Genomic DNA, 23,109 nt, shown 5'->3' with positions numbered 1-23,109 from the left:
GAAAGAAAAAAATTTACTAACTAAATTTGACATTAGAATAAATTTTGATCCTATTGTAGCCGGAACTAAACACAAAGACAATAGTTATGTATGCTATTAATTAACTTAATGTGAAGATAATTAACAGACTACGTGGTTTTTTTTTTAAAGATTGTGTTTAATTTTCAGTCTTTTGTAATTATTTGTATCTGTACATGCACGGCCCCACCAGCTCTGCTGATCAACTTATCATGTTTAAATAAAAAGTTATTCATTCATTCTGAGCTGGGAAATGATCCATCCGTTGAGTTCCCCGACATTTCAAACTACCTGGTGCTGCAGACATGGTTCTACACGGACACACAGATGAAAACCTGGAAGAGGATGGAGGAGAACAACTTTTTATATGTGGCTGGGTTAAAGATCTGGGGATCAGGACACTACAAGATAAATCCTGTATCGTTTTTTCCCGGGTAAATAGGAGTGTCTGGGCTTTGCACACATCTTTGCGATGGTTGCTAGGACGCTACAAGTTTTCATATCGGGTGTAAACAAAGCACAGCTGCTCGATTCCCAATCCTCCCTGCTCTCCTGTTCCAGCAGGCATCACAGATCCATAGAATTTACCCACAAATGGATTTATTTACTCTGTCCACTGCGCGTGCACGCTCCGTGAGTGCGCACGTGCGCGTTAAATACAAAGGAGGAACGTGACAATAATAAAATACCCGTTGTTCTTAATTTACCCACAAACGTATTTATTGCACTTGAAAGGTGTACGTCAAACCAGCTACCGGATTTGGGACACTACGACATCCTGAACTATTTAATATTTGGCTTCAAACTTGGAAAAACTTTCGTGGCCCACTAGATGGCGCTTCGTATAGGTCGCTTGACCATCTCAGAATCAGTTTTCTTAGCTAATTAAGGTTACACTTATCTGAAATTTGACTTGACATTATCTACCACATCTGTAGGCCATGTTTATGTTTGGCGCTCAGTAACTTTATACAACCCGCAGACACATCGCTACTCGTTTTAAACACTGTCTATATTTTAGTCTTTGTTCTGCACTTAAAAGAAGAACTGAAGGCAAATTTATCATCATCAAAATTCTATTTCTCATTTTATTAAATATAGGAACACATTTTTGATCGCTATTTTGTCACCGCTGTAGCAAGTTATGAGTGTTTGAAATACGCCATGTACAACCCCGATTCCAAAAAAGTTGGGACAAAGTACAAATTGTAAATAAAAACGGAATGCAATGATGTGGAAGTTTCAAAATTCCATATTTTATTCAGAATAGAACATAGATGACATATCAAATGTTTAAACTGAGAAAATGTATCATTTAAAGAGAAAAATTAGGTGATTTTAAATTTCATGACAACAACACATCTCAAAAAAGTTGGGACAAGGCCATGTTTACCACTGTGAGACATCCCCTTTTCTCTTTACAACAGTCTGTAAACGTCTGGGGACTGAGGAGACAAGTTGCTCAAGTTTAGGGATAGGAATGTTAACCCATTCTTGTCTAATGTAGGATTCTAGTTGCTCAACTGTCTTAGGTCTTTTTTGTCGTATCTTCTGTTTTATGATGCGGCAAATGTTTTCTATGGGTGAAAGATCTGGACTGCAGGCTGGCCAGTTCAGTACCCGGACCCTTCTTCTACGCAGCCATGATGCTGTAATTGATGCAGTATGTGGTTTGGCATTGTCATGTTGGAAAATGCAAGGTCTTCCCTGAAAGAGACGTCGTCTGGATGGGAGCATATGTTGCTTTAGAACCTGGATATACCTTTCAGCATTGATGGTGTCTTTCCAGATGTGTAAGCTGCCCATGCCACACGCACTAATGCAACCCCATACCATCAGAGATGCAGGCTTCTGAACTGAGCGCTGAGAACAACTTGGGTCGTCCTTCTCTTTAGTCCGAATGACACGGCGTCCCTGATTTCCATAAAGAACTTCAAATTTTGATTCGTCTGACCACAGAACAGTTTTCCACTTTGCCACAGTCCATTTTAAATGAGCCTTGGCCCAGAGAAGACGCCTGCGCTTCTGGATCATGTTTAGATACGGCTTCTCCTTTGAACTATAGAGTTTTAGCTGGCAATGGCGGATGGCACGGTGAATTGTGTTCAGAGATAATGTTCTCTGGAAATATTCCTGAGCCCATTTTGTGATTTCCAATACAGAAGCATGCCTGTATGTGATGCAGTGCCGTTTAAGTACCCGAAGATCACGGGCACCCAGTATGGTTTTCCGGCCTTGACCCTTACGCACAGAGATTCTTCCAGATTCTCTGAATCTTTTGATGATATTATGCACTGTAGATGATGATATGTTCAAACTCTTTGCAATTTTACACTGTCGAGCTCCTTTCTGATATTGCTCCACTATTTGTCGGCGCAGAATTAGGGGGATTGGTGATCCTCTTCCCATCTTTACTTCTGAGAGCCGCTGCCACTCCAAGATGCTCTTTTTATACCCAGTCATGTTAATGACCTATTGCCAATTGACCTAATGAGTTGCAATTTAGTCCTCGAGCTGTTCCTTTTTTGTACCTTTAACTTTTCCAGCCTCTTATTGCCCCTGTCCCAACTTTTTTGAGATGTGTTGCTGTCATGAAATTTCAAATGAGCCAATATTTGGCATGAAATTTCAAAATGTCTCACTTTCGACATTTGATATGTTGTCTATGTTCTATTGTGAATACAATATCAGTTTTTGAGATTTGTAAATTATTGCATTCCGTTTTTATTTACAATTTGTACTTTGTCCCAACTTTTTTGGAATCGGGGTTGTAATATATCAGTCCATGTGTCAAAGCAATGGCCGTAAACGAGATTCGTTGAGACCTGTGCGAGACATCATAGGACGGAAGTAAAACGTACAGCGGAAATCAGAGTGACCAACCCTGTGTCTGAAATTGTTCACTACTCCCTATATAGGGAATTACTATATAGAGGGCTATACAGTGAGCTCATTGGTAGAATTAAAAAACGCTTTCAGACACTCATCCGTCGCGCTGGTATTTACGTCATTACTGTCGCACAATTAAAACGTGCCAGATCAGTCGGCTGGCGGGTTTTCAAAATAATAAACATGCATGTGTTTTTGTGATAAATCCATATTATACTGAGCGCATTTCCCACATTAATAAACACAACGTACCTGCATCTTTCAATTCTTTTAAATCAAGGCTGAACACTTTCTTCTTTGCCGCTGCCTTTTATTAAATAAAATTTGAGACTTTTAATTTGATTTCTTTCAGCGCGACCGCAATGCATGATGGGATATATTGCTTTGGTTAGTGACCATCAATTGTACACTACTTTTCGTGATGCATTGTGGGATACTTTGAGTGCACTATATACAGTAGGGTATAAATAATCCTCACTAAGGTTTCAGACAGCACTACAAAATGGCGTCCTCACTATATAGTGCCCTGTATAGTGAGTAGGGAGCGATTCCGGACACAGGGCAACATCTTCCAACGTTGTCAAAAGACGTGCACGCCCTCTTTCGAATGCTGATGTGATCAAGCCGGAAGTTTTGTTTGCTTTGATAGTGATCAGGAAAGTTTGAAAAAAAGTAGGCAGTAATCCTCATTTAAACTCGTTTTTGTGCAATATTTCGTTTGGAAAACGGCAGCACTGACACCTGGCTGACACTTCTTCACGTTTCGAAGTCTCGCACAAGTCTCGTGAAGATCGCGCGGATAAGCGACGCCTGCCGTGGACCAAACGAACTAAATTCAACACGGCTAAAAACCGAACAGGCCGAGAAGTATAATATTTAATTGCAATCAGTTGCCAATACGAGTCACGATATAAGGTTACTAAAACCGAAAACGGAATTGAATAACACGTTAATTAAGAAATAAAGCAAGTTTAAAAATGACTTCAGTTCCCCTTTAAAACTTCGCCAATACTTCGTTTTGTTTTGGTTATGGCCAGAGATGATAAAGTTTGCGTACTGGAGCGAATTTTACCTACAATGTCAAATGAGGCAGGATATTGCCTATATTATCTGGCACCATTTCTAAAGATCATTTCATTGAAGTTAAAATACAGTCTAACATTTACACATGAAAAACATTAGAAAACTGCGACTGAGCAGCACATTAAAACTTCCACTTGCCCAGTGGCCAAAGCTCACCTGGTCCTGAAACATTGCAGTTAGAGGTAAATGATGCTTACCAGACCCTGGTTATTGTCACTGAAACGTGTGAAGAGCTGGTTATTGGTGTCAAACAGATTCTTACAGACGAGTTCAAACCACTCGCGCCTCGGCCCTCCCCAGTCCAGAGCTTAAAAAAAAACAAAAAAAACGCATGCAATTCATGTTGTCGCCATCTACACATACAAACTCTAAGCATTCTCACATTCGAGAAACAGAATGTTTAAAGTCACGTCAGACCTTCTTCATCCTGAAACACCACCTCAAAGTTCTTACTCCAGTCCGATACAGAGAAGTTTCTGGTGGCCTTGACAGACTGAAGAAAAAAGGTTGAATCACGATATTACAAACATACAAAAGGATATTTCAAGCACTGAAGAGCTCCAACAGGTCAGGCTACTCACAGAGTCGAGAATGGAGTGGCGGCTGATCTTCAGGCAGGTTTTAATCCGAGGCTTCTTGGAGTGAATGTGCCGGAGTTCTCGCTGAAAAAAGCTCACCTTGTCCTGAAATGTTTCAGAGCCTCCTACCATCCAGAGACGGGGGGAAAAAAAAAAAACGAGCACAATTCGTCTGCATGCTTAAGCAGATTCAGCTGCATGTATTTTCTCAAAAACTCACCAATGTTCTTGTGCAGGAAGCGAATAAATGTGGCTGCCATAATGTTCCTGTCCTTGCAGCTCAGTTCTACAGGAGGCTGGATCCCATCATCTACCACCAGCGTCAAGTATTTATGGACTGGGTCAGGCCCATGGTAGGTGAACTAACAGGAAAGTATATAACTGATAAGCCGACTTTTAAAAAAAATATATATATATACAGTGGGGCAAAAAAGTATTTAGTCAGTCACCAACTGTGCAAGTTCTCCCACTTAAAAATATGAGAGAGGCCTGTAATTTTCATCATAGGTACACTTCAACTATGAGACAAAATGAGAAAAAAAAAAATCCAGAAAATCACACTGTCTGATTTTTAAAGAATTTATTTGCAAAATTATGGTGGAAAATAAGTATTTGGTCAATAACAAAAGTTCATCTCAATACTTTGTTATATACCCTTTGTTGGCAATGACAGAGGTCAAACGTTTTCTGTAAGTCTTCACAAGGTTTTCACACACTGTTGCTGGTATTTTGGCCCATTCCTCCATGCAGATCTCCTCTAGAGCAGTGATGTTTTGGGGCTGTCGCTGGGCAACACGGACTTTCAACTCCCTCCAAAGATTTTCTATGGGGTTGAGATCTGGAGACTGGCTAGGCCACTCCAGGACCTTGAAATGCTTCTTACGAAGCCACTCCTTCGCTGCCCGGGCGGTGTGTTTGGGATCATGGTCATGCTGAAAGACCCAGCCACGTTTCATCTTCAATGCCCTTGCTGATGGAAGGAGGTTTTCACTCAAAATCTCACGATACATGGCCCCATTCATTCTTTCCTTTACACGGATCAGTCGTCCTGGTCCCTTTGCAGAAAAACAGCCCCAAAGCATGATGTTTCCACCCCCATGCTTCACAGTAGGTATGGTGTTCTTTGGATGCAACTCAGCATTCTTTCTCCTCCAAACACAAGTTGAGTTTTTACCAAAAAGTTCTATTTTGGTTTCATCTGACCATATGACATTCTCCCAATCCTCTTCTGGATCATCCAAATGCTCTCTAGCAAACTTCAGACGGGCCTGGACATGTACTGGCTTAAGCAGGGGAACACGTCTGGCACTGCAGGATTTGAGTCCCTGGCGGCGTAGTGTGTCACTGATGGTAGCCTTTGTTACTTTGGTCCCAGGTCTCTGCAGGTCATTCACTAGGTCCCCCCGTGTGATTCTGGGATTTTTGCTCACCGTTCTTGTGATCATTTTGACCCCACGGGGTGAGATCTTGCGTGGAGCCCCAGATCAAGGGAGATTATCAGTGGTCTCGTATGTCTTCCATTTTCTAATAATTGCTCCCACAGTTGATTTCTTCACACCAAGCTGCTTACCTATTGCAGATTCAGTCTTCCCAGCCTGGTGCAGGTCTACAATTTTGTTTCTGGTGTCCTTTGACAGCTCTTTGGTCTTGGCCATAGTGGAGTTTGGAGTGTGACGGTTTGAGGTTGTGGACAGGTGTCTTTTATACTGATAATGAGTTCAAACAGGTGCCGTTAATACAGGTAACGAGTGGAGGACAGAGGAGCCTCTTAAAGAAGAAGTTACAGGTCTGTGAGAGCCAGAAATCTTGCTTGTTTGTAGGTGACCAAATACTTATTTTACCGAGAAATTTACCAATTAATTCATTAAAAATCCTACAATGTGATTTCCTGGATTCTTTCCCCCCATTCTGTCTCTCATAGTTGAAGTGTACCTATGATGAAAATTACAGGCCTCTCTCATCTTTTTAAGTGGGAGAACTTGCACAATTGGTGGCTGACTAAATACTTTTTTGCCCTACTGTATATTTAAAAAACAACAACTTGGACATTACCTTTGTTCCTGGGCACACACGAAAAGTGAAAAGGCGCCATGGAATAATCTTCAGGTAAAACTCCTTCACAGAGAGTTGCTGTGATATAGACGACAAATAAAAATACATGAGAGAAGAATAAAATAAAAGGAAATAAGTGGCACTGCTAACCTGAACAGTAAAATCACTGACCTTTGGTGATATGTAACAGTAGACCTTTTTTGGTTTCTTGACCTTCTCCGGTTGGCCCTCCACTGGAGAGTCGTGCTCTTCCTCGTCGTCACCCATGGATGGCCGTCGTGGTGGGGTGAGCAGAGAGGATGCTGGGAACTGCCAGGTAGAGCTGCTATAGTTCCCTGTACCATAGAGGTAGGCCTCAAAATAGATACTAATTCCTGGAGTGGACACATTCTTCTCCACACAGCTCTTCTCGTTCTCTGAGGTGATGAGAAACAAGAAGGGGAGAGTAGGGGGGAGGCAAGGTGATGTGAGAGGATGCACAAGAAAAAACAAAAACCAAACACCCACACACAATACATGTTGGCTTGATAATTGACGAGATAATAGTGAGATGATAAAAATGCACCATGTATCATGAACAACTAATATCTGTGTAAGTTAAATCACATTCATAAGTTCACGTCGGGCCAAATCAAGTGATTAAGGACATCGATTCCATAGCCTAGGGAGGCATGGTGGTGTAGTGGTGAGCACCATCACCTCACAGCAAGAAGGTTCTGGGTTCGAGCCCAGCAGCCGACAGGGGTCTTTCTGTGTGGAGTTTGCATGTTCTCCCCGTGTCTGTGTGGGTTTCCTCCCACAGTCCAAAGACATGCAGGTTAGGTTAATTGGTGGCTCTAAATTGCCCGTAGGTGTGTATGTGTGTACACGCTACCAGATGAGGGTTTAGGTCCTTCTGGTGTGCTATAATCACCCAAGAGAATTCAGCGAAGCTAGTTGATAGCTTCCTGGATCGCCGACCCTCAACTGTGAGGACGGTAACAGACAGACAGACGTTCTAGAGCATGTACATGTAATAGATAAAAGGCGTTACCGTCTCCCCGCTATCAAGAAAAACGTTAAATAGAAGCAAATGAGCGGTTAAAGAATACGAGGAGAGGAGCTCAGACTGAAAACTCCACAGAAATTCACGATTGTATTTAAAATGCATTTTACAAAAACAAAGTCGGAAGTGAGGATGGAAGAGTTTGCTTAAGAATCTCGTTTTAGTTTTTTTCTGCTCGCGTTCGAGTTAGCTCCTTCATGAAAGTGTTTGATTTGCTTACAGGTGAAGCCGCTTCCTTATTCGACACAGAAAACCCAGATTGGTTTCAAACAACTCGGGCAAAAAAATTAAAAAATAAAATAAAAACCCCTCAACAAGGCGCGACATGCGCGATAAATCTTGAAAGAACAGAACAGATTAAGAGCAGAGAGGGCTGGAGCTTTGTTTCTGTTATCAGAGGAACACAGTCCTGTGCAAAATAAATAACTAAAATCTGGGTTTTTGTTTGTTTTTTCGTTAGTTACATCATCATCTCTAGGTTTATTTAAAAAAAAAAAGTTTTACGTCTCCATGTGACGTCATGTTGTCTTGACAACCACGCAATATCAAACCATATTCAACTCTCATTCTCCATTGGGTAGAGTGACGTCATACACGTAGGATAAGTGATATGATAACAATATTGCATGCTATTAAACCAAACGAATGAAACCCGCTAGAAGGGAATAGAACACATTTTTATTCCATCGACAAAGTGTCCTGCATGTATAATAATTCTCAATAATAAATGGCTCACTGTACTTTATCCCTTACAGCACTGACATCATAAGCTGTTCTCCTACAAACAAGATTTTTTTGTTTTGATTTAATAAATATATATGTTATTTACCAGCTTAAGGTCCGCCCGTATCGTGAAATACCGTGACCGAGGTCTTGAAAGTACTGAGCGAGGCCCTCTGGGCCGAGGTCAGTATTCAAGGCCGAGGTCACGGTATTTCACCATACGGACCGACCTTAAGCTGGTAAATAATATATTTATTTTTTTCTTTACCAAATTCTAACAGAAAATGAGAGCGCCCGAAAGGGAAAACCGAGCCGAGCCGCCATTTTGAATCTTCATTCACGGCTGTAATGCACATGGCTTCCTCCTCGGTATACAAGTGCACTTCCATGGCAGGAAAAAAACTACATTTTGCCACCTATGTAGTCCCCTATTTATACAAAATTGAGTCATTCAGGATTCAGCCATGTTTTTGCTTGGCGTTAGCAAGTTAGAGGTTTTTAGCTTTTTCCTGAAATGTTTTCTTTTATTTCTTCTTCCTCAGGGTAGTAAAACTCGCTTTCGCTGTGAACACTGTCATTATCGCTATCCATGCTGTAAAATTAATGCTATTCTCCTGAGAAATGCTGGCAAAAATTTAAGATTTTTGATAATCTTATAAAAAAAAAAAAAAAAAAAAGATAAATGTTGACAAAAAAACGCCACCGTGTTTGTTGTTGCAAACAAGTGAGTCGCCAGACGTCCGTAACCGGGGTCCGTACCGTAGGATACGGACCCGCTCGCCAGCCAATCAGAGCACAGGATTTGATGGAAACCGCACCGCGAAAAAAATAAAACGAGTTATTAAAAATCACATCATTGCCCAATCCTCACATGTGCACATTCAACTACACAGTCACGTTCACACAACTGGGAACATCTGCATACACACACACACACCATTTTAATCAAGATTACATGCACTAGCATTGGTCCAGATCAAAGCAAGTAAAACTTACACTGTTGGTTTGTTAAGTCTACATCATACCTTTCGTTTGGTTTTACACTATCTCATCTCATCTCATTATCTCTAGCCGCTTTATCCTTCTACAGGGTCGCAGGCAAGCTGGAGCCTATCCCAGCTGACTACGGGCGAAAGGCAGGGTACACCCCTGGACAAGTCGCCAGGTCATCACAGGGCTGACACATAGACACAGACAACCATTCACACTCACATTCACACCTACGGTCAATTTAGAGTCACCGGTTAACCTAACCTGCATGTCTTTGGACTGTGGGGGAAACCGGAGCACCCGGAGGAAACCCACGCGGACACGGGGAGAACATGCAAACTCCACACAGAAAGGCCCTCGCCGGCCCCGGGGCTCGAACCCAGGACCTTCTTGCTGTGAGGCGACAGCGCTAACCACTACACCACCGTGCCGCCCGGTTTTACACTATGGCACAGGAAAATTATTCCAAATTGTTTGCACAGGCAAGTCCTTTCTGATTGGTCAGGAATGTGACCGTGTACTTCCTTCACATTAAATATCACTTTCCTCTGCGGGTCACACAAGTGCTTTAAGAGATAAAATTCCAATATCTCTCATTTAAACCGTGAGCTGGCCTAGTGGTTAGCGTGTCCGCCTCTCGAGCGGGAAATCGCGAGTTCTACTTGCGGTCGGGTCATACCAAAGACCATCATAAAAACGGTACCTACTACCGTCTGGCAAGGCATGCTGCAATACAGATGTGAGTAGCGAGTCAAACCCTCGTGGTTACCAGAGGACTAGCCCCCCACTGTAACCTTAGCTATATAATAGACGAGAAGCTGAGGGATAACGAATCAGAGATCGGCGCCGCACCCATGCGCCTTAAGGAATTGGGACAGGAGACTGCCTGGGAAGACCAGATCCTGGTCTTTGACGTCAGTAATCATTTCTGACATTACTAACCACGTATCACAATTATTAAATGGTTTGTTCAGATAATACACTTCTCCTTGTGCATTTTATATCATCTGTGGTCATAGAGCTGAACCCTTTCACTGTTCAATGCTATTTAAATATTATTACAGTCCATATAAAACCAATTTTCACATCATTATGGTGAGAACCATTGTAAAACCGTTCAAGAGTAACAAACTGAACCACTTGGACAAAGAAGAAACATCAGATTTTTCGGGAGCCCGGGTTCCGTGAAGGTTGAGTGTACAAATCTGTCAAAAATAACTGAACTCGAGCAAGAAAATGTCTGACCGCAACAAACAAGCACAGCGTGAAAACACAGTGACGTACGACTGTTACTTGCCAGAAGTAAATGGAAGATATGAAAAGACTTACCACTAAGCACAATGATGTCAAACTCTCCATTATTGAGAGGCTGGTCCCTGTAAGTAATGCGCGCCCTGAAGCAGCCTTTTTTCTTCAGAGTGAGCCGCAGCAGAACCTGACACTGTGGCTTATTACAACAGACGGTCATGCTGTAGTAATCTTCAGAACTGTCTTCCTCTATAGTCCCCAACTAACGGAAACAAAACATGATGTAAAAAAATAGGTACCTTATGGGTACATGTGGCTACTGCTTATAAATAAACTCGTTTTCTGATCCCATGTCCGTACAGTAAATATAGCGTATATCCGATTCCAAAAACGCTGGGACAAATTGTAAATAAAAACGGAATGCAATAATTTACAAATCTCAAAAACTGATATTCACAACAGAACATAGACAACATACCAAATGTCGAAAGTGAGACATTTTGAAATTTCATGCCAGCAACACATCTCAAGAGTTGGGACAGGGGCAATAAGAGGCTGGAAAAGTTAAAGGTACAAAAAAGGAACAGCTGGAGAACCAAATTGCAACTCATTAGGTCAATTAGCAATAGGTCATTAACATGACTGGGTATAAAAAGAGCATCTTGGAGTGGCAGCGGCTCTCAGAAGTAAAGATGGGAAGAGGATCACCAATCCCCCTAATTCTGCGCCGACAAATAGTGGAGCAATATCAGAAAGGAGTTCGACAGTGTAAAATTGCAAAGAGTTTGAACATATCATCATCTACAGTGCATAATATCATCAAAAGATTCAGAGAATCTGGAAGAATCTCTGTGCGTAAGGGTCAAGGCCGGAAAACCATACTGGGTGCCCGTGATCTTCGGGCCCTTAGACGGCACTGCATCACATACAGGCATGCTTCTGTATTGGAAATCACAAAATGGGCTCAGGAATATTTCCAGAGAACATTATCTGTGAACACAATTCACCGTGCCATCCGCCGTTGCCAGCTAAAACTCTATAGTTCAAAGAAGAAGCCGTATCTAAACATGATCCAGAAGCGCAGACGTCTTCTCTGGGCCAAGGCTCATTTAAAATGGACTGTGGCAAAGTGGAAAACTGTTCTGTGGTCAGACGAATCAAAATTTGAAGTTCTTTATGGAAATCAGGGACACCGTGTCATTCGGACTAAAGAGGAGAAGGACGACCCAAGTTGTTATCAGCGCTCAGTTCAGAAGCCTGCATCTCTGATGCTATGGGGTTGCATTAGTGCGTGTGGCATGGGCAGCTTACGTATCTGGAAAGACACCATCAATGCTGAAAGGTATATCCAGGTTCTAGAGCAACATATGCTCCCATCCAGACGACGTCTCTTTCAGGGAAGACCTTGCATTTTCCAACATGACAATGCCAAACCACATACTGCATCAATTACAGCATCATGGCTGTGTAGAAGAAGGGTCCGGGTACTGAACTGGCCAGCCTGCAGTCCAGATCTTTCACCCATAGAAAACATTTGGCGCATCGTAAAACGGAAGATACGACAAAAAAGACCTAAGACAGTTGAGCAACTAGAATCCTACATTAGACAAGAATGGGTTAACATTCCTATCCCTAAACTTGAGCAACTTGTCTCCTCAGTCCCCAGACGTTCACAGACTGTTGTAAAGAGAAAAGGGGATGTCTCACAGTGGTAAACATGGCCTTGTCCCAACTTTTTTGAGATGTGTTGTTGTCATGAAATTTAAAATCACCTAATTTTTCTCTTTAAATGATACATTTTCTCAGTTTAAACATTTGATATGTCATCTATGTTACATCATTGCATTCCGTTTTTATTTACAATTTGTACTTTGTCCCAACTTTTTTGGAATCGGGATTGTGTATATATATGCATGTGTTAACAAATGATACTCGCCTCATCTCTTGCAAGCATCACCAAGCTGTGAGCAGCATCAGGACTTGGAGTATTTTGGTTACCGATTTTGTTTACTGTGTTTTGTTCAAAATAGTGCCGTGAACTAGATTTTCAAAATAGTAAGAAAAGCACTTGTTCATGAATTGTCTTAGAAGCATTATTTAGTACTAATGAGCACATTTTGTTTCACAAGTGGCATGTAAAAGACTTGAAAAATAAAATTAAAAGAGAACTGAAGGCAAATTTTTATCAAAATTCTATTTATTTATCTCACTCGGAGCACCGAGTTGGCGACAATCCATGTACGACGAGATTGAGTGGAATAACTGCTTTAATTCTATCCACATTCTGTGGATTTTGAGAAAAACGGAGCATTGTTTTATTTTTTCGCAAACTCGATAAATAAAAACTTCATACAAAACGTCCGAGAAAATCATTTCTACTTAGAATGTAAACCGACCGACGAAATGACAGGAGCAAACTGTGAAAAATGCTTTAAAGGAGAACTGAAGGCAAATTTTTTTATCATCAAAATTCTATTTCTCTCATTTTATTAAATATCGGAATGCATTTTTGATCGCTATTTTGTCGCTGCTATAGCAAGTTATGAGTGTTTGAAATATGCTCTGTAATATATCAGTCCGTATGTCAAAGCAACGGCCGTAAACGAGATTCGTTGAGACCTGTGCGAGACATCGTAGGACGGAAGTAAAACGTACAGCGGAAATCAAAGTGACCGACATCTGCCAACGTTGTCAAAAGACGCGCGCGCCCTCTTTCGAATGCTGATGTAATCAAACCAGAAGTTGTGTTTGTTTTGATAGCGATCAGGAAAGTTTGGAAAAAGTTGGCAGTAATCGTCATTTAAACTCGTTTTCGTGCAATACTTCGTTTGGAAAGCAGTTTTCAAAATGGCGGCACTGACACCTGGCTGACACTTCTTCACATTTCAAAGTCTCGTGAAGATCGCGCGGATAAGCGACGCCTGCCGTGGACCAAACGAACTAAATTCAACACGGCTAAAAACCGAATAGGCCGATAAGTATAATATTTAATTGCAATTAGTTGCCAATACGAGTCATGATATAAGGTTACTAAAACCGAAAACGGAATTGAATAACACGTTAATTAAGAAATAAAGCGAGTTTAAAAATGACTTCAGTTCCCCTTTAAAGCAAATAGCAGAAGTTTGATATCAGCTTAACATGTGCGCCAAAAAGCTCAAAACCGCTTACGAAACCTTTCATTTGACCTTTCAGAAGGACCAAACAAAAGCTGTGATAATCAAAAGGTAAATTTAGTTAAAATAAACACCACTGACTTGATATCGAATCAGTAGCCTTGGCGAACCACGTGGCGAATTTCATTTATCTTTTTACGTACCGATTATCTTCCGATACTACGAAGTTATAACGAGGTTCCTCTTATTTCGTTTCTGATTGGTTCCGAAGTTTATCAAGAAGTAGAACGGGTAATCCAACTTGATCGGGATGAGTGCTGATTGGTTATGAAGTTTCAGTGTTGTTACACTCATTCTTACAACACGATGACATATGCCGCTTTTCCACTACAAACGCGGCTGAGTCGGGCTGAACCGTGCCGTGCTGAGTCGGGCTGAGCCGAGCTGAGCGGGGCTGTTGGAGTTGCATTTCGACTACAACCGCGCTGAACCGTGCTGGCTGGAAGTGGGTGGACACATTGGGTGGAGTTAGCGAAAGTGGGTGGACGTCACGTGATGTCGTTAAGCGGCGCAAACGGTGACATCAGTGATCTTTTAAGCGGTAGTCTCACAACCCGGATAGTAAACAATAAACATGGAGGACATGGAGTCGTTAGTGTTGCTGGTCTTGGTGCTGTGGCTTGTTGTCACCGACAACGCCAACAGATACTGGCAAGAGCGTATAGATGAGGCGAGGCGCATAAGGCTTCAGAAATTCTCGTAATTCGTAATTATTCTTCTTCCGGGTTTACGGTGTTGACAGATCCCAGCGTGCTCGCGGGGCGTGTGTGGGCATGTGAGGACACTCCTCCTCACCAATCAGTGCACAGGGGAGTGTCTGCTCACGCCCCCAGCCTCACTCGGCTCGGTTTGGTTCGCTTCAGCCCCACTCCAAAACCGTGCGAGTTTTGGGTGCTAAGCAGGGCTGAAGCGAGCTGAGTCGTGCTGTTCTTAGATAGTCGAAACGCGAGCCGTGTCGGGCTGAAGCAAGCTGAAAAAGGGTAGTGGAAAAGGGCCAATAGTGGCTACTGCCTCGCTTCGCCTCTGAGGCAGTAGCCACTAAAAGTGAGATATTTAGTTAATTATTTCTTATAATATTTAAGTCATAGAACTAAAGCGCCTCTCATGCTGAAGTATGCAACCGGTCATGTAACACCAGGGGAATGAGGTGTGTGTGTGTGTGTATGTGTGTGTGTGGTAGCTTCAGGTCAGGTTTTAATTCATGGATTTAGAACAGAATCAGTATTTCTTGAGTGTAAAGCATGTGCATACTTCTATGCCTTCTCTGTTGTCAATTGTATGCAACCGTTCATCCTGTAAGAGCTCTTACTGAGTGTATATGCACGCTGTAATTGACCTCATCCACGAGAGACACCGAGTTGCTGGTCGGGTTGCCATACTCGTCTCGAGGCTCGATCTGTAGCGTGTGCTGTTGACCATACGTCAGCACCAGAGTTGAAAAGTGGTACGCAATCTTTGTTTTGGATGGCACCACTGTCCCTGTAACAAATACACATGACATGACATTTCATTCCGGAGGACCCGCCAAATCGATGATGGACAGAAAGAAACGATCACAAAACTGCTATCATGTACAAACAATCCGAGCACATCGATCAAAATGACAGACAGACAGTGTTTTCAAACAATACGGAGAGATTCCAAATAAAGCTGAATTTACAACTGGCTTTAGCACTCTAGTACATCGTGTCCATAAACACAGCTGACTAACGAGATGAAAGGCCTGGAAACCCTGTCGAAAGCACACAAACACTTGACTAATAAGACCAAATTGGCATTTTTCCTCATTACATAATGTTTTCATTTCAGGGGAAACTTTATCAAAGCAAAACGAGATAACCAAAGACGATAAGGACAGCGTGCTGTGCTCGGATCAACTCCGAGCTCACGTTACCTGGTTGGAATATTTTATAATAGGGGCTGTATGCCACGTTGAGCCCCCCCAGTTTAACAGCCACCTCGTAGCGGCCGGCCTTGCGCACAGTGAAGGTCACTTTCACCACGTTGGACTCGGGTTCCTGAAGGACCTCCTGGGTGACGGGAATGTCCAGAGCCAGCTCTATGTGAGTGATGTTCACCCTCAAACCCACGGGCCTGTGAGCTGGAAACGGCTGGCCGTTCTTATAAAAGAGCTGGAAGGAAAAGACGCATCATTAGAATACTGTAAAAATACTTGTACCTAGTAAGAACCACTACTATAAAGAGTGTCTTGTGCTTATCTCAGGCCTCTGACTCACAATATGAACATCCTTTCAACACACTTACTACTGTTTCTCTTTATTCTTCCACACCTGTAGAATACTGTAATGCTTTTCGGGACCAAAAGGTCGCTGGTTCAATTCCCTGGACGAGCAGGAAAAACGGACTGGTAGAGGGAAGGAATGAACAGCACTTTCTCCTCCCTCTACATCCATGGCAGGCTTGTAGTACTCGAATCCAGGGCTCAGACTTGAGTCCAACTCGTGCCCTAATTTTAAGGACTTGACTTGACTCGGACTCGTGCATTGGAGATGAGGACTCGGATTTTTTCTTTATTTTTTCGAACATGCCATAAAAGATATTTATATCTGCATTGATTTTTATACTAATTTCGTGCAAGAGAAAATGTACATTCACCTGTTCAGGAACAAACTAACGTTAATGGCGCTAAAACGCCTGGAGAGAACGCCCCCTAGGATTGTCCGCTTTGCTTTTACAGACTTATCGTGCAAAAAAATAAATAAATAAATAAAAAGCACTGCGATGTGTTCCATATGTAGAAGAACTATCGAGGAGACGACGGGGATGACCTCGAACTTCAATCGTCATTTGGCAAGACTCCACCCAGAGAAGGAAGTGACAGGCTATGTTCATTGCTCTGTTGACAGTGGGTGGGGCTTGTTTGCTGACCGATGAACTCCTTCCCGTGCCATATGGCGCATTAGGGCGGCGCCGATCTCCGTTTCCGTAGCCGATCTCCGTTTCCGTAGCCCTCAGCCTCTTGCCTATTACATAGCTAGGGTTACAGTGGGGCGTGTCCTCTGGTAACCGTGAGAGTTTGACTCCCCACTCGCATCTGTATCGCAGCGTGCCTCGCCAGACGGCAGTAGGTACCATTTTTATGATGGTCTTTGGTATGACCCGACCGCGAGTACAACACGCTAACCACTACACCAACTCGTGGTTATTTACCCTGTTGATAGTGGGCGGGGCTTGATGAGCAATGAACAAGCTTTTTATCTGTAGTTTGTTAACTAAAATGGGGCAGTCGAGCAGGAACGTTAGTCTGACACAGTAGCAGAGACGCTTTCGCATAAAGGCAGCAACAGCCACCGTCAAATGGTGCGGGTGGAGTCTCGTTCTCGACTCAAAATTCTTTAATGACTTGGACTTGAACACTGGGGACTCGAGACTGGACTACAACACTGATCCATGGATGAAGTGCCCTTGAGCAAGGCATCTAACCCCCAACTGCTACCCTGGCGCTGCAGCACAGCTGCCCATTACTCTGTGTGTGTGTGCGCGCGTGCGCTCACTGCTTCAAATGGGTTAAATGCAGAGAAAGAATTTCACTGTGCTCTTATGTATGTGACAAAGGATGATTCTTCAATCAAATTTTATTTATATAGCCCTTTACAATAACCAAAAGGTACCCAAAGTGCTTTACATCAAAGCCATAAAACAGAACACCAAAACACATAAAAACACAGGTTTTAACTGCGGAACGTGCCGCCGTGCTGCAGATTACCAAAAGCCTTTCAGAAGTACATGAAATAAAACAGACGAAACGAAGCACCCCTCAAAAACAAGACTCCCCTAGTCAGGACTGCATGCCAATCTAAAAAAGTAGGTCTTCAACTTTGATTTAAAAAGGCCGGGATCAATAGTGGTGCGAATGTCGGGGGGCAGATTGTTCCACAGTCTGGGCGCAGCGACAGCAAAAGAACGATCACCCCACTGTTTATATCTCGACCTTGGAACTTCTAACAGAAGCTGACCCGAAGAACACAGGGCCCTACCATGATCACCAATAGTTAAAATCTCAGACAGGTAAGAGGGAGCCAGGCCATCGATGGCATTAAAAACAAACAACAGAAGTTTAAAATCAATTCTAAAACGGACTGGAAGCCAATGGAGTGACGACAACACAGGAGTAATGTGTTCACGTCTAGACGTGCTTGTTAAAAATCGGGCCGCAGCGTTCTGTACAAGTTGAAGACAGGCTGAGGCCAACATACAGGGCGTTACAATAGTCCAGTCTCGAACTGATAAATGCATGAATTGCCTTCTCGAGATCCTGCTGACTGAGAAACGGCTTCGCTTTGGCCGAGAGACGAAGTTGAAAAAAGCTCGTTCTAACAACAGAACTAATCTGTTTATTTAATCTGTTGATTCTTCTTCAAATATCGCTGAAATCTAGATTTCTTTACAAAAACTTACTGAAGCACAGTTTCAAAAATTATTTTAAGAAACAAAAAAGCATGCCTATGCAGTCCTTACTCATGTAATAGTGTTCTTACTAATGTTTTTTTGTTTTTTTAAACTGTGCAAGTTTAAACTGTTTTGGTTATAGGCCGTTAGCATATTTACTTTTGGGTTTTACGTTATATCTTGCAGAGATGCCAGCATTAAAGAGTAGCATGTCCAAGTGCAGCGCGCGAGGCTTCCTAATAGGCCGCGGATCCCGAGGTCCCCAGAAATCAAATTTCAGGGAAGCTCAGAGATGCAATCAAAGCTCCATCCATCCATCCATCCATCCATCCATCCGCTATCTGTAGCTGCTTATCCGGTCCTACAGGGTTGCAATCGAAGCCATTTTCACTACGTTCAGACTGCAACCTGAAACGACCCATATCCGATTTGTTGTGAAATCCGATTTTTTTGTTAGGCCGTTCACATTACCAATTATATGAGACTTGTATGCGATCTCCAATATGAACGGAAAACGACCCAAAAGTGTCCCGCATGCGCAAATTGACACGTAATAAGCACATCTACGTAATACATAAACAAAAAGCAAAAAAAAAAAAAAAGCACGCTCTTCAAGTTTGCAAGTAAAGCATGGAGATGAGGCGAGACCTGGCGATGTGGTTTTTGTGGCGGCGGCGGAACTCGCACAATAATCTGATTAATGTGGGCAGCAGACTAATCAGACCGAAGGTGTCAAATTACTGGAAATTTCCAGAACAATCTTGTAATACAGGATGGTTTAACATCCAGGTCCCTACCAAATCCACCATTAGCTTGATCAATTCTATAAAAGTCTATTTAAATTCTGAAAACTGTACAAATGTTGTTGTTTTCCACCAAAGAGGCGGGATTAGCCAACGCAGAATAGTGACGTTTGTCTCTTGTTGATGACGTGTACGTCGCATGAATGCGACCTGTCCGGTCAGACTGCAGTCGCATGTGAAAATAACGGATATGCATCGGAATTAGGACCACATATCCAAGCGGCCTGGGTCGCATGTGAAAAAAAAATTGGATCTGTGTCGTTCAGATTGTCAATAACAAATCGGATACAGGTCGCATATGGGCAAAAAAAAAAAAAAATCAGATATGGGTCGTTTCAGGGTGCAGTCTGAACGTAGCCTTTGAGGAAAATAAATGCAGGGTTTACTGGACAGTATAAGCTCAATTATCCAAACTCTCTGGGGGAAAAAGTCTGGCTAACTAAGAGGATGTTCAGATAACGGAGCTTGTACTGTAATACAGTCTCAAGTTTCAACAACAAAAGCCAGAAGATGTGTGTCTAGGCCTTTCAATAACAACAAAATTAATACTGTATTCACTTCCTGAACCATGCACCAGTCTAATACTGGACTTAAAAAAGGCAATACTGAAAGACGTCCATCCATACAACATTTAATTAAACTGAACATACTGAAGTTACTCAGAGAATTTGTTGTACGTAGCCGACTTTGCTTTCTCCAGCGTACTTCTGTTGTAGGACTCTTCAACTTCATACCTGATACTAGTTTGAGAGAGAAATCAAGCGGGTCAGTTCTGGAACACGGCCGACGAAGACGACTACGCATCACTACTGTGCGTTTCTGAGTGCTGCGTTTAACACGCGCCGCGATTGGCCAAGAGCACGGATCGGGTCACTTCTCGGCCAATCACAGCGCAGCGAACACAAGGGTACGGAAAATCCCAGAATCAGTGTAAACAATGACACGTGGAACAGCCCGAACGCCAAGACATGTTGATTCAATCAATACACAGACAAAACCGGTTGAAAAACATTATCTTCAGGCCTTCACCGTAATTGTGCTTCAAATCCGTAGCGGCAACACCCAAATCGTGTACGTTGGCATCTCGGTCGCAAAAAAGTAGAAACACCTGTCGACTTCATAATACGATATTCAAAGGACAGTTATGCTTCGATCAAGGGAAAAATGGGTAAAGGGTGCGAGAGGGTGAAGTGTTTACAGCATGAGACCTAAAACATTTCTGTTCGCCCAACAGCCTCCATCCAACCTGTCCGAGCTTGAGCATTTTGCCAAAATGTTCAGGATCCAGATGTGCAAAGCTGATAGAGATAGACTTCTGAAGACTTTCGGCTGTAACTGCATACCAAATATTTAGGAAGGTGGAGTGAATACTTACGCAACCAACAAATGAGTCTTTGCTTTTTAATTTGCCTTTGGAAATATTTTGGATGGTCAGATCAAGCAAGCGAGATGCATCCTAAACCAAATGTGCAAGGTCGAGAATTTTATATTTTATATACATTATTTACCAGCTGGGAGGTCCGTATGGTGAAATACCGTGACCGAGGTCTTGAAAGTACTGAGCGAGGCCCTCTGGGCTGAGGTCAGTATTCAAGGCCGAGGTCACGGTATTTCACCATACGGACCGACCTTAAGCTGGTAAATAATATATTTATTTTTTTCTTTACCAAATTCTAGCAGAAAACGAGAGCGCCCGAAAGGGAAAACCGAGCCGAGCCGCCATTTTGAATCCTCATTCACGGCTGTAATGCAAATGGCTTCCTCCTCGGTATACAAGTGCACTTCCATGGCAGGAAAAAAAAATAAAATAAACTACATTTTGCCGCCTATGTAGTCCCCTATTGAGATATTTCACCCACGTGACCAAGTCATGTGATGCTGCCATTTTGGACGGCACGGCTCGAATCAGTTTGAATGCGAGGAAGGCGACAAATGAAAAACATAAAAGAAAAAGGAGCGAGATGCAGAAAACACCTTCACTATCCAGCGACGTAGGGCATTTACAGGGCGAGCAGAGGGAGAGGTATTTGCAAAAATTGAGGTTAGCAGGCTTAGAGAACGACGTTTACCTGCTTCCACCAGGATTGTTCACTGACGTACGGAAGTACACGAAGCCCTCGTCTTTACCTGACTTCGGCCCACATGATCTGTATACCTATGTCGTTACAAACCCATCGCCATACACAGGTATTGATCTGAAAGCGTATAAGAGTTTGGATGCCTATTTGTGTCAGGCTGGGTAACATGCCTACATCAGTGGGTCGTCCCTGGAGCCGGTGGTCGCCATCTTATTACAGCTAAGGTTTGTTCACATTTTCATTTACTTTCGGTCCTCAGGATAAACAAAATGTTATTAAAGGTCATTGAAATAACTTCTTAGTCTGTTGAGACATGGCCCGTTATAAATTTGCTGTTACCAGGCAATGACCAAGAACTGTATTATTAGGGTGGGTGTAGTTGTAGCAGTGCACTAGCAGCTAGCTGTTAGCACTAGCTAATGTCAACAACAGTAGCTGGTATGTTACTGTAGCAATGTTTACGTTCAGTCATTTGGATGACTGTTAAAACCTTTCAGTCTCAAGTTCTTCCTTTACTGGATTTACTAGTTTACTGAGCTAGCGCGCTTGGGCAAGCTGGGAGCTAGCGCGCGCTAGCCTGCCGGCGGCCGGCGCGCTAGCTCCCAGCTTACCCGAGCGCGCTAGCTCAGTAAACTAGTAAATCCAGTAAAGGAAAAACTTGAGACTGAAAGGTTTTAACAGTCATCCAAATGACTGAATGTAAACATTGCTACAGTAACATACTAGCTACTGTTGTTGACATTAGCTAGCTTGACGTTCAAAATGGCGGACACCGGGGCGTCACGTGACCCTGTGACGTCAGGTGAAATACCTCAATTTATACAAAATTGAGTCATTCAGGATTCAGCCATGTTTTTGCTCGGCGTTAGCAACAGTTAGAGGTTTTTAGCTTTCTCCTGAAATGTTTTCTTTTATTTCTTCTTCCTCAGGGTAGTAAAACTCGCTTTCGATGTGAACACTGTCGTTATCGCTATGCTATTCTCCTGAGAAATGCTGGCAAAAATTTATAAGACTTTTGATAATCTTATAAATAAATCTTTTTTAAAAATGTTGACAAAAAATGCTACTGTGTTGTTTGTTGTTGTGAACGAGCGAGTCGTCTGAGGTCCGTAACCAGGGTCCGTATCGTAGGATACGGACCCGCTCGCCAGCCAATCAGAGCGCAGGATTTGATGGCAACCGGGCCATGAAAAAAAATACATATATTTACTTTAGCATTTAATAAAATACACTATGAACCTACAATGGCTGCTCACTTTTAACGTACTGACAATATGCTGGTGATACCTGGACACGGAAGCTCATGGTCTGGCCCACTTCCTGTGGCTCCTTCCAGTCCCAGGAGACTTTGCAGGAGCGCGGGTCCAGGTAGTTCCCTCGCACGTAGTCATAAATGCTGCGGTCGCCACGACGCCCAGGGTCCTCATTCTGCAGGAAGCTGACCACACGTGCTGCGAGCTCACATAGGAACTTGATGGTAAAGACGAATGCGATGATGGAAATGGTTATTCCACCTACAGGAAGACGAACATACAAGTCAACTTAGATGAAATAGGAACCAAATAATATTCAAGAATAAAAATACTGTTTACTTTGAGTAACACTTCAAGTGCTTAAAATGATTCATTATTCACATTCGGGAATGATATGATGTTCCTTCAGCATGAAACTCACCAATCACGTAAAACATGAGGTCCCTGATCAGAAAGCACAGTGCAACAGTACAGCCGAATATGAGCGCTCCAGCTGAAAGAGGAAAACACGCGGCTGATGTAATCTTGCAATACCGTCAAAGAACGCTGACGCAACCAGCAGGAAAGAGTATGAACCAAAGCCGAAAATAGGTTTCGACACGACACGGACCTCATTTACACCTAAAATCGTTAACTGTACCGAGTTTCTTTTACTGACTCATCGCTTTCTAAAAGGAAACAGATTTCATTTGTAATCCACTGAGAAGCAGCTGGACATTACGGCATGCAGTGATTTAAAGTGCTGATGACACGTTTTTGACAT

At 42.7% G+C, this 23,109-nt stretch overlaps 1 protein-coding gene across 2 annotated transcripts in view; it reads right to left on the bottom strand.

Moving 5' to 3' along the window:
* The window catches only part of arel1 (apoptosis resistant E3 ubiquitin protein ligase 1), a 130,591-nt gene that overhangs the window by 26,197 nt on the left and 81,285 nt on the right, over window positions 1-23,109 (bottom strand). For both annotated transcript variants that reach the window (XM_060934663.1, XM_060934664.1), the window contains 11 exons: window positions 22,768-22,839; window positions 22,381-22,607; window positions 15,697-15,934; window positions 15,112-15,281; window positions 10,708-10,888; window positions 6,792-7,036; window positions 6,621-6,698; window positions 4,789-4,930; window positions 4,572-4,693; window positions 4,408-4,483; window positions 4,188-4,297 (listed from right to left, as the gene is read on the bottom strand). In XM_060934663.1, coding sequence (XP_060790646.1) covers window positions 4,188-4,297; window positions 4,408-4,483; window positions 4,572-4,693; window positions 4,789-4,930; window positions 6,621-6,698; window positions 6,792-7,036; window positions 10,708-10,888; window positions 15,112-15,281; window positions 15,697-15,934; window positions 22,381-22,607; window positions 22,768-22,839 — 1,661 coding nt within the window. The remainder of the gene's footprint in view (window positions 1-4,187; window positions 4,298-4,407; window positions 4,484-4,571; window positions 4,694-4,788; window positions 4,931-6,620; window positions 6,699-6,791; window positions 7,037-10,707; window positions 10,889-15,111; window positions 15,282-15,696; window positions 15,935-22,380; window positions 22,608-22,767; window positions 22,840-23,109) is intronic.

Source organism: Neoarius graeffei, chromosome 11 (genome assembly GCF_027579695.1).
Source record: "Neoarius graeffei isolate fNeoGra1 chromosome 11, fNeoGra1.pri, whole genome shotgun sequence".
Lineage (NCBI taxonomy): Eukaryota > Metazoa > Chordata > Actinopteri > Siluriformes > Ariidae > Neoarius > Neoarius graeffei.
Note: the sequence above shows the minus strand (reverse complement) of the source record. Positions and strands in the feature narration are given on the sequence as shown.